The following is a 15,303-nucleotide window of genomic DNA, read 5'->3' on the forward strand; positions in this document are numbered from 1 at the left end:
TACCAGCACACCTGCAAAGAGGGCCAAGACCAACGGCCAAAGACCCTCCACCTCAGCTGCACGGATCAAGACATGGCAGCTGCACAAATCGAGTGGCAGCACACTGGAGGGGACTCCAACAGGCACCCCAGCAGCCAGCATGTCCACAACAGCAGCAGCACAGGTCCCCCCAATGGATGCCACAGAAGGCACTGCTTCTGGTGGCAGCAGCACCCTAGGTGACACTGCATTCATGCCAGCATGCTCCGACACAGAAAACGGTGCTGCGGAAGCAGGACACATCCATGACCTGTCTCAATCCCCCTGTTTGTATCATCCCGTACACCATGAGGAAACCACGCAGGGGCACCCACAAGACGACGACTGGCCAACCCCCACAAGGCCTGTTGCAAGGCAACATGAGGCGTCCAGCCCCTCTGTGACACCACCGCAAATGGGCATGGCCCAGCAGAGGCAACAGTCCCTCGAGCAGATGATAGTGCAACAGCAGCAACTGGCCACGCTCCTCAAGGAGCATGCTGATGAATGTGGGGGTTCTAAGGCAGCCATTGAAACATCTACTGAGACACTTAGGGCAGAAATGGAGAGAAGTACCGAGAGCCTGAGGGGACAAATGGAGAGAAGTACCGAGAGCCTGAGGGGACAAATGGAGAGAAGCACCGAGAGCCTGAGGGGACAAATGGAGAGAAGCACCGAGAGCCTGAGGGGGGAACTGCATGCGACGTCCAAAGACGTATGTGGTGAACTTGCCGCTGTGCGCCGTGTGCTCACTGAGCTCTCACAAACCCTTAGGGACATGCATGGACGTGAGCAGGCAGAGACATCATCCGTTGCAAGTTCCGTCCAGGGCAGCCCCCAACGTAGATCTGGGAGGAACCGGCGCTCCACAGGCAGGGGTGCCCCTGATACCCGGAGAGGGGGCTTGCAATAGCGTCTGCCCACTGACAATGAGCGTCATTGGACACTGGTGTTCGGGGGGGGGTAGGAGGGTGGAGGGGGTGTGTTGTGCTTCTTTGGGTGGCGGGTCGATTGGGTGTGTAATGTCATTTCACATCTGCAATACAATTCTTCATATTCATCCAATGAGATGTGTGGACATTGATCTCTGTGTACGAGGCCTATCTTGGCGTACAGTCCACATTGTGCATGTTCCAGACACACACAGTGCCACAAGTCCCGTGTCCATGTAACAGCCACCAGGCGTGAGTGCTAGAAGCATGCATCTATGAGATTCTGACGTAATTCACGGGCCTCCTGTGCCTCGCGGACCCCTTGAGGTGCTGCCACATCCCCACCCTCATCATGACCATCCTTAGGTGCTAGCAGTTCTGCGTCGGGGGGGCATGGCCACATTCCTACGTACGCACATGTTGTGTAGCATGACACATGCCATGACCATCTTTGCCACCTTCTCATGGCGGTACAGGAGTGCCCCGCCAGACCTGCTGAGGCAGCGGAAACGAGCCTTCAGTAGGCCGAATGCCTGTTCTATGACCACACGGGTACGTGAGTGGGCATGGTTGTAGTCCTCCTCATGCTGGTCCTGTGGGTTCCGGATTGGTGTAAGGAGCCATCTCTTCAGTGGATACCCGCAATCACCTGTATGTGGACAAGAAAGGATGTTTGTGGAATGTCATTGCTACGTACGCACCCCCCCCCTTCCTGCCAGGTCATTCACGCATCACCTACCCCACATACTCATGCATTAAATGAGACTCACCGAGTAGCCAGGATCGGCGCCCTGCGTGTCGCTCCATGTAGCGTGGTATTCTAGAGTTCCGCAAGACCATAGAATCATGTGTTGATCCTGAAAATCGGGCAGAACAATGTGTAAAGATCCTGTTGGAGTCACACACCATTTGTACATTGATAGAATGATATTGTTTCCGGTTGCGGTACTGGGCCTCCATGGCATGTGGGACAACCAATTCCACATGGGTGCAGTCGATGGCACCAATGCAACCCGGTATGCCGCCAAGTGCATGGAATCCCACTTTTGTGTTTGTAAGCTCCTGCTCCGAGCGTGGTAAAGTGATGTAGTCGTCTGAGTGCTTCAGGAGGGCATCAAGCACTTGGAATAGTGTCCGTGAGAATAGTGGCTGTGAAATGCCATGCAACTGTCCGACTGTGTGCTGGTAGGTGCCTGTGGCCAGGAAGTGGAGTACAGACACCACCTTCAGTAGGGGTGGGATGGCGGTTGGGCTATCTATCATGCTGACAAGGTCAGCGTGTGTCATGTCGACAATGGCGGTTATGGTGTCCCGGTCCAAACGGTACAGGGTGTGGATCTGCTCAGCTGTGAGGTTGAACGGATTAGCTCGGAGGCGTGGGATTGCGGGCTGCCTGCGTGGTGGTAGTGGCTGTGCTGGTGGGGCTTGTTGGCCATGCCTTGCCCTCCTCCTCCTCCTCCTCCTCCTGCGTCTCCTCTGTGCGGCCGGTTGTTGTAGTAGTTGGCGTTCTTCTTCTTCTTGAAGTTGGAGTACTTGCAGTGCAATCAGGTCCCCCAGGCCCAACATCGCTAGTCCTGCCGGTAGCATTCTGGAGTGGGTGTGGTTGGGGGAGGGGGTTGGGTGTGCAAATTATGTGTTTTCAGGCTGTATAGCCTTCACCTGTGGTGATTCATTCCACCTGTGTCAGCTGCAATGCCTTTCGTGCGAGCACGTCCCGCACACAACGCTGCAATTCAACGCATGGCATCTTGCATTTACATTCATGTTTTTAATCCCGATGGCAGTGAAATATTGGTTTATATGTTAATTCTGCTATGGTCCCATTGTTTCACATACTATATTTGCTTTCGCGAGCAGACTTGTGAAGGGTCAGTGGAATGTAGTACTCGATCAACGGTGGACCCTCATGCAGCACTGTACCGACGTTCACCGACGGTGGGGAGTCCCATCAGTGATTGAGGCCAGTTACCATTTTCACACACAGCCGCACTGCATAGATGTATTTGTGAATACAAGCGTTCACAGATGCCTTTTCGACGTGATGTTGCAAATTAGGAATTCGAAGGACAGCGCTTTCGGTTTTCAACTAGCGGCGTGGAGACGCCCACAGGTCTGACTGGAAATGTAACGTTCTATTGTTGAATGTCCTTGGGACAGGGCCCATGACGGGAATGCAATGATTGATATGATTTGAATGGGATGCGCTATAGCGTAGTGGACGATAAGGCAGGACGTTCCCAAATACATGCGACTTCACTACACAAGGAATCCGGGCAGGAGCACAGTGGATTTTGAAGGCTGCATTACGCACAGACTCTATGGAAATTTCGAATGTTATGTGAGTGAATATTCAGGCGTTTTCATAACGGGATGAGGGAATGATGAATGGATGCATGGAAAGATGAATTAATTTGGAGTCTCCCTTGTACATGGCTATTTGGAATCTATCCCCTTCCCCTGCGCTATGTGATGCAAGGCTGCCATAGTGGGACCATCGTCTGTCTGCCCTTGTTGAACCCTCCCTGTCTCGACGCGCCTTCAATCACTTGTGTCTATGCACGTTGATGTTCCCATCTGATGGATCCTGTTCTGACAGGCGCATGCACACAGACACTCGTTTGAAATAGTGTATTCACCTCGATTTGTGTCGTAATAATTCGCAAGTGATTTTTGGGTGCAATTGATCCTTATGAGTGGGCTAGCATGCATATGGTTGTGGGTTTGGTGTGTTGAATGAAGTGAGTAATACATATGAAGTTCGGATGCCCATACTATCATTTTTTTCATTTGGGTGACCGGTATCTCCTCCCCTTCTGCCGCTGCCATCTGTACGCCACTCCTGCAGATGGCTTCTACAGTCGACACCTGCAGCTTCGAGTTAATCAGTGGAGCACCATTACGATCTTATGGGACGATCGCCAATGGCCCACATGCCCTTACGCAGTACTAGTGGCTAGGTGCAGCATACCTAGCTTCCAGCTGGACTAGTGCCTACTTCATGGGACGGCCCTGCGGTCCTAGGCGCTTCCATGTTGTCTTTTTGGACGTTGATGTAGCCCCTGTGTGCCATGAAGGTACAGGGCGTCACACATGGGGAAGCTGGTCATTTATTGCGGATGCAGCCCACAGTAATGCTGATCATTTGTGAGTTTATGTTCAAATGGCTGTATGGGCTTGGTGATTTTGATGTGCATTAAATTTATATTCAGATATTAACCGTGTAGCGTTATTCTTTGCTAGTATTGTGGCATATTCCGATTTGTGGCGCGATGTATTGTGAGGTGTTCTGCATTGGGTTCCGGCTTCTGGGTACAGTTGTGTGGTACGTGCTTATGCTGATGGTTGGTTTGACTACTGGCATGTGTACAGGGCTGGTGCAGTCTCCCTCAGGTTACTGCTTTGAATGTTGATTTACACTGGTGGCAAGCGATGGGGGACTGTTGTTGTTTTGTGTCATGGAATTTTCAGTTCATTTTGGTGTACTTGCACCTTCAGATGCCTGTGCTGCATCAGTACGGCAATGGTGTGTTGCCAATTGTGGATGGCCACTCACAGGGCACTTGGGGCCCCTGCATGCATTTGTTCGTTGGCATGCATGGGTGACTTGTACATTTCACTGGTTGCATGGTGTGACTGCATTGCGCCTACGAGGAGTTGTGCAATGTGGCCAGGGAGTGGAGTGCAGGCACTCAGTAGGGCCATTACAGTTGGTTCGCGATGCCGTAGTTCTCACCATGGCGAAATGGTACTTTCCGCCATGCTTGATGGCGTTAAGTGAATGTCCGCTGGGGTCAGCATTCGCGTACCGTTGCGCCATGGCGGATATTGCGGTTTTGCACGGCGCGCGTGCGCGTACTTGGTGCAGTTAGCGTTGGCGTTCACTATGGTGTCGCTAATCGCATCGTACTTTACGGTGACGGGTCATGATCGCAACGGGCGGTATTCGATGGCGGTATTACATTTCCGCCATCATTTTTCGTATTCCGCCAGGGTCGTAATGAGGGCCAATGTCTTTTAAGTGTCTAACCTTGCCTTTCGTTTTTACTTGCAGGTGCTGCTGTCGCGGACGGAGCGCATTTTGCTGCGGTGCCAAGATGAATATGTCAGCGTTCCGGAAAACTTGAAGATGAACTGCGCTCCCAAGAAGAAGATGTCAACGTTCCAGAAGATTTGAAGAAGAATATCAGGATCAACGAAGATGCGCACAGGTGAGAGCAGATTCCCCAACTGGTAAGTATGAAGGCAGGAAGCAGGATTTCCAAAGGTAAGTCTAATCCCAGGCGGCGGTGAGTGTTACGCTGCATGGAAGTGCAGAATAACGCGAAGCGTCTGACTCAAGGATCGGAGCAGCTTATATAGCTGCGATCGTGGGTACGCCCACTAGGCCTGGCTTGTCTGCCACACTCTGCCACTCCTAGAGAGTCAGCACGTGCAAGGCAACCCAATAGCAGCAGCCACACCCACGAATACACGTGGGGCTGCTTTAGTGATGGAAGTTCCCATGTTAAATGCACTTTGCACCCAAAATGAGGTGCTATGTCCATAATAAAAGCATTCTTGTCCCAAATACATGTTCTTGCTTATTGTTATTCATGAGCCTGGTGCCAAAGGCACCAGGACTGTGTCCATCCCGGTCCCCTGTGTATGTGGCCCTTTAATGTTTGCGTTCTTGGCCCAATGACCATGACACTCGACGCGTGAGGGATTTTGGGTACACTACACGTCACGTTAGGGATAGTGTTACAGGCACGCCCATGTCGACGTCCCCTTTCGATTCTTGAAAGATAAGATGCGGTGACCACTGGATGTCGGACTATATGCACAGCATGTGAATCTAAGCAGATTAACAAGCATCAGTAACAACTTTTTATCATTCAAACTTGTTGCTACCTGTGTATGCTTCCTAATATGACATCACTTGATTATGTACTGACAACAACTAAAAGGGTACACTGGTGCTAAGGCAGTCACAAGTTTGCTACTAAATGCGTGGTCCAAGTACACGGACAAAAATACATTTTTTAATTTTATTTCAAGGCTGTGTCCTAGTTGCTTATAGCGAAGACCAATACCAACACCACATTTTCAAACCTGAAAAATTTACTTGATGAACCCAATGTGTTTTTCTGAAATCTTTAACAACCACTGATAAAGACTTCCGAAAACATATTCTATACAGAGTTGCTGACATTTCTCCATCCAAGAAAAGATTTTTGAGCCCATCAACAAACCTTGTTCCAGCCACTGCTCCATCATTCTTTCCAAGGGGTTCGTCTAACTCCACACCACACCACTCTCCCTTGGCAAAGTCGGTCTCCCCCAGAAACCGTATTACTCCAGCTTTGGTGCCAGCCACCTAAATGGAAAGAATATACACATGAGTGGACAAAACAGAATTCACATGAGCCTGAACAGTGAGAGTAGTAGCAGATTTTGCATTAGGAATTAAACAATCACGCCTTCAGCTATGAAATGGTAGGTTCGAGTTTTGAATTTAATAACAATTTAACTACATTGAAGATGAAAAAAAGATGAGTCTATTATTAAAAACGAACAGTAAAATAAAAGCAATGTTGGAACGTGCTCAGCTGTTGCTCCTGATAACATCGGAGCTCTTCACAGCTGCTCCTGCTTCTTCAAGTTAAGCGCTCACCTGGAGGCAGCGCTTGGGGCAGATCATCGTGGCTCGAGGTTCATGGCTCGAGGTATGTACATCCCCTGAAGTGCCCTTTTTCACCACCTCCTTCACGTTTAGTTGCTCTGCTTTACATCAGTATGAAGTAGAAACGAAATTTAATAATTTACGGTGTACACGCCGCGCTTTCCTTTTGTGATAATTTCTGTTGGTGGGCCTGGAGATCCTCAACTACTTGACTGTGTCAGCACCGAATCCTGCAACTCCATGATGGCCGCCATTGTTGTGAGGCTCGGAGCCCTCCCTAAAGGCTCCCCCATTGGTCAGCACTGCTTTCTTTTTGCCCAACTGGGGACTGGCAGGCTTTAGCCGGCCCCCTCACAAAAGGCCCACTTCCTAAGGCACCTGCTCCCTATCCGCTACCAGGACGCTACTTTGGGTCCTTACTGCACCCTGGCACCAGACCTTTCAAAAATGTTGCCACCACACTCTTCTAAGAAGTATGTACTACCTTGACATTCTCACCTCCGTAATCATGGGTTAGTTCCCTCCTTTCTAGACTCACTTGCAGCCCCCTTTGGACTTTCACTCTCCCTCTCTACTTGTTATTCCCATGTTCACGCCCTGTATTGCATTGCGTTTTTGGACCCTTTGCTTGCATCTGAACCCAATTGTAACTTCACCTCTTCCTTTTTTTTGCTTTTGGTTTAAAAGTTAGATCTTGCTGATTTTGCTTTTGGTTAAAAAGTCAAATCTTGTTTAAAAGTTAAATCTTGCTGTACTCTAACTTGCTCTGCACTTTGCTTGTAATCTGTTGCTTCTCTGTAACTTGCTGGCCCAGTGACTTCACCAATCTCTTTGTTCCACTCCTATCTGCCTTTCCCCATCCCTCCTTTCTCCCTCTTTATCACGCTTCCACTGCCATGGCGCTTTCTGTTACTCCTATCTTTTCCAACTGCTTCTCCATTTACTATCCTTCCCTTCTCACTAAGTCTGGTAGCAAGAAGTTCAAAAAGGATATCTAGGCCTCCAACCCTGGTCTCCCTATTGCTGACACTTATTCCAGTGCTTCCGCCAGCCAGACATTCACCGGCATTCTCTATGTTGTTCCTTCGCCAGATCTACGGACTCTTCATATGATCTCTGTGCTCTGTCCCGTCTCCTCCTCTCCCATTAATGGTGGCACCCGATGGGAAGCTCTCATGGCGCCCTTCGACTCCTCTAAAGTCTTCATTAATGTCTACCTTAATGGCACTGTCATGGTCCAAGGCACTCAGGCGGGCAATCTCCTCCTCTTTGACAGGCCTTTCCCTCACCTCATCAATTTCCTTTCATCTTCTGCTGTCCCACCCTCTCCCCCCCTTGGCTACCTTGCTTTCTCTTTCCCCCTCCCCTGCCCCACCTCGGGCTCTTTCACCTCTGCACGGCGTACCTCTGATTTGTACCACTCCCGGAAGGTCTTTAAGGCTGGCAACCTCCTTCATCTATCCACTCTCAACTCTCGCTCTGCTGTCAAACACTCCTCTGACATCTGCCACCTCCTGGAAGATCTTGACCTTGATGTCCTCGGTCATACTGAGACATGGTTCACAGCCAGCTCTGTCATGAGCTTTAACACTCTCCTCCCTGATGGATACAAGATCCTCTCTGCACCCAGATCCACCCAGTCTGAAGTGGGTGTATCCCTGATCTTTCCTGAGTGGGTCCCTGCCTCTATCATTCCCACGCAGACATACTCATCTTTTGAATGCCTTGTCTACAGGCTCTCTCTCGCTCCTAGCCACTCTCTTACCATGGCTACTATCTACCGGCCATCAGGTCAAATCACCTCTTTTCTCTGAGTGGGCAGACCTCTCCTACTCCCTCCTGGCCTCAATCGCTCGACTCCTCCTTCTTGGTGACCTCAATATCCATCTTGAATCTCCTTGTTCCTCCTCTGTACTCTTCTGTGACCTCTGACTCCCTCTCCCTTTCTATCCTCTCCTGAAGTCTGACTCACTCTGCACTTGATGTCTTGATCTCCTCTGACCTCCCCCTCCATCCTTCTGACCACTCCTCTTTTCTGGAGCGATCTCTCCCTCCTCTCATCTCATCTCATCTCATCTCTCCCTCTCTGCCCCCCAGGCCAAGTCTACCCCAACACTGCCACCTACCTTCTCAGACATCCGGCCCATGAAGCGTGTGTCACTGGAGACTTTCGCCGCCACCTTCTCCCCCCCCCCCCACCTCTGGCTGACTCGCATCCTGACACAGCCTTGTCCATGCTCTATTCTTCTATTTTCGATACTCTTGATACTCTTGCCCCTGTCATGAGGATCTGTTTGAAGCCCAACGCCAAGTGCAATTCTTGGTATGACTCAGACCCAGCTACACTTAAACTTAAGTGTAGGGTGGCTGAGAGGAAATGAGGGCTTCTTGTTCATACTCTGACAAACTGGCCTGTCGCCTGCTCCAAAGGCAATACCCACTCTCTGTCCACACTAAGAAGAGAACCCACATCCAAGCCTGTTTCTCTGCGGCATCTAACAACTCGGCCGAACTCTTTAAAATCTGCAAGGAGCTGGCCAACCCTGCTGCAGTCTCTACCCCTCATGTCGCGTCCCAGGCCCTTTGCACGGCCCTTGCCTCTCACTTCATCTCAAAAACCGAGGACATCCCGTCTACCCTCTCCTCCCCTGCCCCTCCTCTCCTTCCTACTGCGGTGAACTCTGACCCTCCTTCAGCCAACCCCCCGCCAATCCTCTTTCTCCTCCTTTCCTCTTTTCTCCCCTGACAAACTCGCTAGACAAGTCCGATCTATGAAAGTCTCGTCAAAACAGGTTCATCCCTGTTCTACTAAAACCATAATGGACCATATTGACACCCTAGCTCCTGCCCTGGCTGATTTCTGCAACCTCTCCTTTGCCTCAGGAGCCTTCCCCTCCCCTCTGAAGCACTCTCTTGTGCATCCTCTTCTCAAGAAACCCACAGCTGATCCTTCCTGCCTGGCTAACTATCACCCAATTTCCATTATGCCTTTTCTGGGCAAACTCCTGGAAAAGCTGGCCATCTCTCAGCTTAGCCTCCACTCTGATTCTGTTGGCTGTCTCCACGACCATCAGTCTGACTTTAGAGCTGCCAGAAGCACGGAAACTGCACTCCTGAACATCCATGAAGATTTGCTCTCCAACCTTGACTTTAACATTCCCTCTGTCCTCATCCTACTCGATCACTCTTCTGCCTTCGACACGGTCAACCATACCATCCTGATCAACTGTCTGTGACAACCTGGGCATCACGGATCAGGCTCTGGCCTCGCTGACCTCTTTCCTCTCCTATTGACCCTCCCAGGTCCAACTTGGGGCCTTCCTTTCCTCTATCTCTCTCTCTATCTGCGGTGTTCCCCAGGGGTCTAACCTCTCACCCTGGCTCTTTAACCACTACCTGGCAACTCTCGCCCACCGCATTGCCCTTTTCTGCTCAAGATTCCAGTGCTATGCTGACGACACAACACATTTTCAGGCTTCCCTCAGCCACCTCCTCTCCTTCTCTCATCTCCGACTGACTATCTGCCGTTCAGGATTGGTGTGCCGCCAATGATCTCTGCCTGAGTGCCAGCAAGACTGAGATCCTCCTCACCGGCATACCTTCACCCTCCTTTCCTGTCACTCTCTGGCCGGCCTCCTTCTGCCCTCCTCCTACCACCACCTGCGAGGCCAAGAACCTCAGGGTAATCTTTGACTCCATGCTTTCCTTTGCCGGCCACATCTCTGATGTCTAAAAAAAATATAAACTTCCGACTGCACCTCCTCAGAGGTAGTCTGCCTTTCCTCTCCTTCCCCCAGAAGCTCACTGTCTCTCGAGCCCTGGTTCTCTCAAGGTTGGACTATTGCAACAGACTCTTTCTAAATCTACCTGCCTCTACTCTCTGCCCTTTGCAACTTATCCAGAACAGGACTGCAAGACTTGTCCTGGGCCTCAAGCCCTGGGATCGTATTTTCTCCAGCTCTGAAATCTCTTCAGCTCCCAGTGGCTGCAGGAATTAAATTCAAGACCCTCTGCATTGTCCACAAAGCTTTCTGGGGCCTGGGTCCAAAATAACAGCTGTACCTCCGTAAATACCTTCACTCCTCTACCTCCAACTCCAGCCATTTTTCTAAGAAACGAGCAGGGGGTAGATCTCGGTCTTCGGCTGCGGCCTCCCTCTGAAACAGCATCCCTGACACTCTAAAACTTTAGGGGAAAGGCCTCCGGCTCCAGAAGCACCTCAAGACCTTCCTCTTTGCTTCTGCCTCCTATCCTCCTCTCCCCTGTTGATCAGTTCTGTATCGGCATTGTGCACCTGTTCTCCCTCTGTATTTAGGGCCCAGGTACCTGCTCACCCTGCCACCCACCTGCACTGCCTCCGGGCAATCCCTTGCACTGGGGTCTGTATCTGTAACCCTACAGCCCCCCCTTTTTTCTTTTTCTGCACTTTTTCAGACGCACCCTGTCTGTTGCCTTATTCTCAGCACTTGCCACTTGCTGGCTGCACTACCACTGTTTGTTGCATTTTGTTATTTATTTATTTATTAATGTTTTATTTAGTTATTTGTATTTTTGCTCAGCACTTTCCACCCCCCCTCCCTTGCACTTACCCCTCTCCTTCTCCCATGCACTTGCGCATTCTCAGCGTCACTGGGCCTGGTAAGATCGTTGTTTTTGTTTTCCCGTGTTGCCCTCCATTACCCTGTCACGCGCTGAAACACTTGTGTACGAGCGCGATATAAATAAAATATCAATATCAACATGCCAGAGAACAATTTGAATTTTACAGTGGCAGTGACTGAGTTACCGTCCTTTAAAAAAACATAACTGGGAATATTTTGGGATTTGCCATTTAGTTGTGCAATAATAACTTCCCTTAAAGAAACGTTGTTTTCAGAAATTGTTTTTTTCAGGAGATCATAACCAGAATGCTACTTTAACTAACGCTTCTAAAGTGAATATATATGTGCAATCTAATGGTACAGCATATATGCTCTCTATGACACCATGCAGCGGTATGCCTCTCACCATTCTTTTCAATCGTCTCCACCCAACTCGCATTCATATTAAAAAGTGGTTATTCAGGGCGGCCGTGATGGCCAAGAAGTTAGTCCGGTGGGACTGGTAGTCTGCTACCCGTCCATCTGTGGATGTGTGGATACAAGAGATGCGCAAGATCTCGCTAATGGAGAAGGTTGTGAACAGAAGTCAAAGGAAATGGAGAGTGTTCGATGATTTATGGGGGAGATTTCTAGAGGTGTTGCAACTCGATTTGATCTTGCAGTATACTGTATCGGTAGAAGGGGTAGGGAATGACTGTGGGTGGGGGGGGATTCCGGGTATTTTGTGTTTTTTTAATTGTACTTTACTGTTATACTTTATCTGTATTGAAAATGTGCTATAATGTTAATAAAACACATTTATAAAGAAGTGCAGAGAAATAAATAGAAGTCCTGCCTTCAGCGAAACAGAAAAAACAGTGTTGACCAAAAATACAAGACAGGTTCTGGCATATGGTGTTAGGAAGAAGCCCAGGGTGGGGACAGAAGAAAAGGAGTGGGAGGCGGGGGAGAGGGAGTGCTGGGGGCAGGGACAGGAATGCAAAGCCATGAATGTAAAATGCGGAGGAGTGCGCCTAGTACTGTTCGTTCAGCACTAGCTTTGCCTTTGTGGCTACAAAAGGCTTCTCTATTTGCCACAAGAGGTTATATATGAGTTGGGCGGTAAGCCCTTAAAGTGGCCTTAACTGAATCAGCGGCGCTTATACTGCTGCGCCGGATCACGAACTGGCACAAATTCCACCAGCGCTACTACAGCCAGTGGAATCTTTGCCAATAACATGAAGCGCAATCACCGCTGTATAACAAGTCTGTGCACAGCAGTATTAGCACAGAAAACCGGCGCTAATACCGCCGTAAACACGGTGCACTTAGCCCCAGCCTGCAGGTGAGGGTAAATGAACAGAGGTGGCATAAATGAAGCCAGAGGTGATCCCAATCCACTCAAGAGGGCTACAAAAGGCACAGGCATTCCCCAAACACAGTTTCCAACACCATGCTGCCACTATCATTGCGAGCTGGGACATGCAGCTGCTCATGCTGCGCCTGGAAGTAGTGAGCAAGGACAACCAGCCCATCAGGGCCAAGGAGTACAGGAGGGAGGAGGAGAGGCCAAGCAAGGTGTGCAATGATCCCCAGGGTCGGGCCCTCACCCTGGACCCTCACTGACAGCCAGTTGCTCACCCTGTATCGCCTCAAAAGGGAGACCATAACTGAGCTGCTCACCACAACGACATAGGGAGCAGGATTAACATCCAGACAGCTGTGCTCCCACTGCTAAAGCTAGTGTACGTCCTACAATTCATAGGAACAGGGACCTTCCAAGCACTCTGTGGCCATGATGCAAGGCATGGCACAGATCACATTTTGTGCAGTGTTAGCCCAGGTGCTGGATGCCCTCCTGCAGCATATTCAATGCCACATCTCACTGCCCACCACCCGAGGACAGGTAAACGCCATGAAGGCACAGTTCTATGCCGCTGCCCAAATGCCAAATGAGATTGCAGCCCTGGACTCTACCCATGTAGCCTTAGTGGCCCCCCCAGGCCCACAAAGCAGTGTACCGTAACAAGAAAGACTCAGCAAATGAAGAAATTCCTTCTGTCAGCTCCCTGACTCGCTGCCCATACAACTTCTTGGCGGCAATACTGGGGGCCGCCTGTGCCCTGCTCCTATCCATTGCCCTCACAATCCTGCGGGTGGACCCTTACATGCAGTCGCGGATGGCGTGTAGGTGCAGGGAATATGTGTGTCCAATGTCCTCCATCTCCCGATGCCGCCTCTCCATTTCATCCAGCTTCCGGAGGATGGATTGGCTCAGTGGTGTGTGCCGAATGGGAAAGGGATTATGCATAGGGACAGGGCTGTAGGCTGGTGAGTGGGGGGGGGGGGGGGGTGAGTCACCTCCTGGCTGCTGGCACCCGCCTTCACCCCTCAGACTACCTTGATGCCCTCCATATTGAGAATGGTGCTACATTTTTCCTCCCATGCCGTCAGGACCAGTGGCTCGATGGTTCCCCCTCCAGTTGCCATGGACTTCTGGCAGTGTTGCGAGAGAAGGCCCCAAACCCTGATCCTGCGGTAATTCCACCACTTACTGCAGTGCTCGGCATCCGGGGGACGCTACCCACCGCAGTCACCTTCTCGCTGATAACAAGAAAAGGGGGTTGTCGATTTAATCCGTGCTCAACCTAGATTAGATGAAAAGTCCAAATGGTGGCGTACCTACGCCTGAGAAAGAACTCAAAAATGTGTCAAAAACACATAGAAACTTTAGCTTTATTCCCGAATTGTGGACAGCCGACACGTGTTTCGACCATCGGTCGTTCTCAAGGCGACAAATTATTACATTTCTTGATAAGCCTCGTGTTGAGAAAAAGTAGTTTCCGGATTGGCCTTAAGTCCACTTTGTTAGTCAATTAGTATGGTGTATGCCAAACGATCCGATCTTGTCAAACAAAAACCTTCTCTGAATCCAAAGTCGTTGCAGCTTCAAATAGCTCCAATAAACGTGTCTATTGCTCCCAATAGCATCTAGCACCCAATCCGATCGGCAAATAATTCATGGGATCAGTCCCGTGTCACTCGCGTCTCCATTTTGCAGTTGATGACAAGCCAGATGTCAGGCTTGCGCTGGCCGGTTGTCTTTCTTTGCCTGCTGCCATAGAGTTCATCTTAGGGGGGGGCACTACTTCATCAGTGAGAACCACCAGTTCTCCCTCATTGAATTTGGGCTTTCTCAGCCTGTTCTTGGGCACCTTCCCTCGGGTCCTCCCCTGAGACATGTTTGCACTGTCTTTCAGGTCCGGATGGCTGCAGGAATTGGGTGATTCTGGGTGAATTGAATTTTTAAAGCTGGTGCCGCCTTGTTTCCCTTTCCGGTGATGAGGCTATTTCTGCCAGCGCCAATTGCGCCAGGTGACGCAGACAGTAGCGCTATTAGTGCCGATATTTCAATGGTCAGCCTTGTTTCAGGCGCAGTTTCCACCGGGCAGTATTAGCCTTACCGCTGGGGTGAGCCGTGCCTTCACGCCAGGTTGTGATTCAGCATTAATACCGCTGCACGCCCCAGCGGTAACTCTAATTCCGCTAAGTGGAAAATGCGCTGGAATTCCACCCAATTCGTGATGAGGCCCACGGTGCCAAGACATTTTTCATTTTGGTGAATAGAGGGTGGGTGAAGCATAGAGGAATTTTATAATGTCCATTGCCTACTGACTTGGTAGGCAATGGACTATGGTTAGAGGCATACCTCTATGTGGTGCAACAAAGAATATATGGGCTACATTCCTCACCGTAATCATATTTCTGATGCTTGCATCTGCTTAGATTTACATGATGTGCATAGGCCGACATCTACTGGATGCTGCAGAGTATTACAGTTGTTGTTTTTGAAACTCAAAAAGGGACGTCAACAGGCAGTCCCAGTAATACTATCCCTAGTGAGACGTAAACTGTACCCATGGTCCTTCACGCGTCGAGGTCCCTCAGAATGTTTTGTTTCTGACATGAGGTTGTATGAAGTGTAGCATGAATACAGGTGTATTAAAGCAGATATTTATCAGATGAAGCTCAGATAAAACATCCATGCATTTTCTACTCCATGGGGAGGAAGGGTGGGCGCATGTGAATCTAAGCAGATACAAGCATCAGG

The 15,303-nt window shown here is 50.0% G+C and overlaps 1 protein-coding gene across 16 annotated transcripts in view; it reads right to left on the minus strand.

Moving 5' to 3' along the window:
• The window catches only part of CLIP1 (CAP-Gly domain containing linker protein 1), a 1,286,645-nt gene that overhangs the window by 918,719 nt on the left and 352,623 nt on the right, over positions 1-15,303 (minus strand). For all 16 annotated transcript variants that reach the window (XM_069619609.1, XM_069619610.1, XM_069619607.1 and 13 more), the window contains exon 4: positions 6,182-6,306. In XM_069619609.1, coding sequence (XP_069475710.1) covers positions 6,182-6,306 — 125 coding nt within the window. The remainder of the gene's footprint in view (positions 1-6,181; positions 6,307-15,303) is intronic.

The sequence above is a fragment of the Ambystoma mexicanum genome, chromosome 10 (genome assembly GCF_040938575.1).
Source record: "Ambystoma mexicanum isolate Mex_15411 chromosome 10, UKY_AmexF1_1, whole genome shotgun sequence".
Classification (NCBI taxonomy): Eukaryota; Metazoa; Chordata; class Amphibia; order Caudata; family Ambystomatidae; genus Ambystoma; species Ambystoma mexicanum.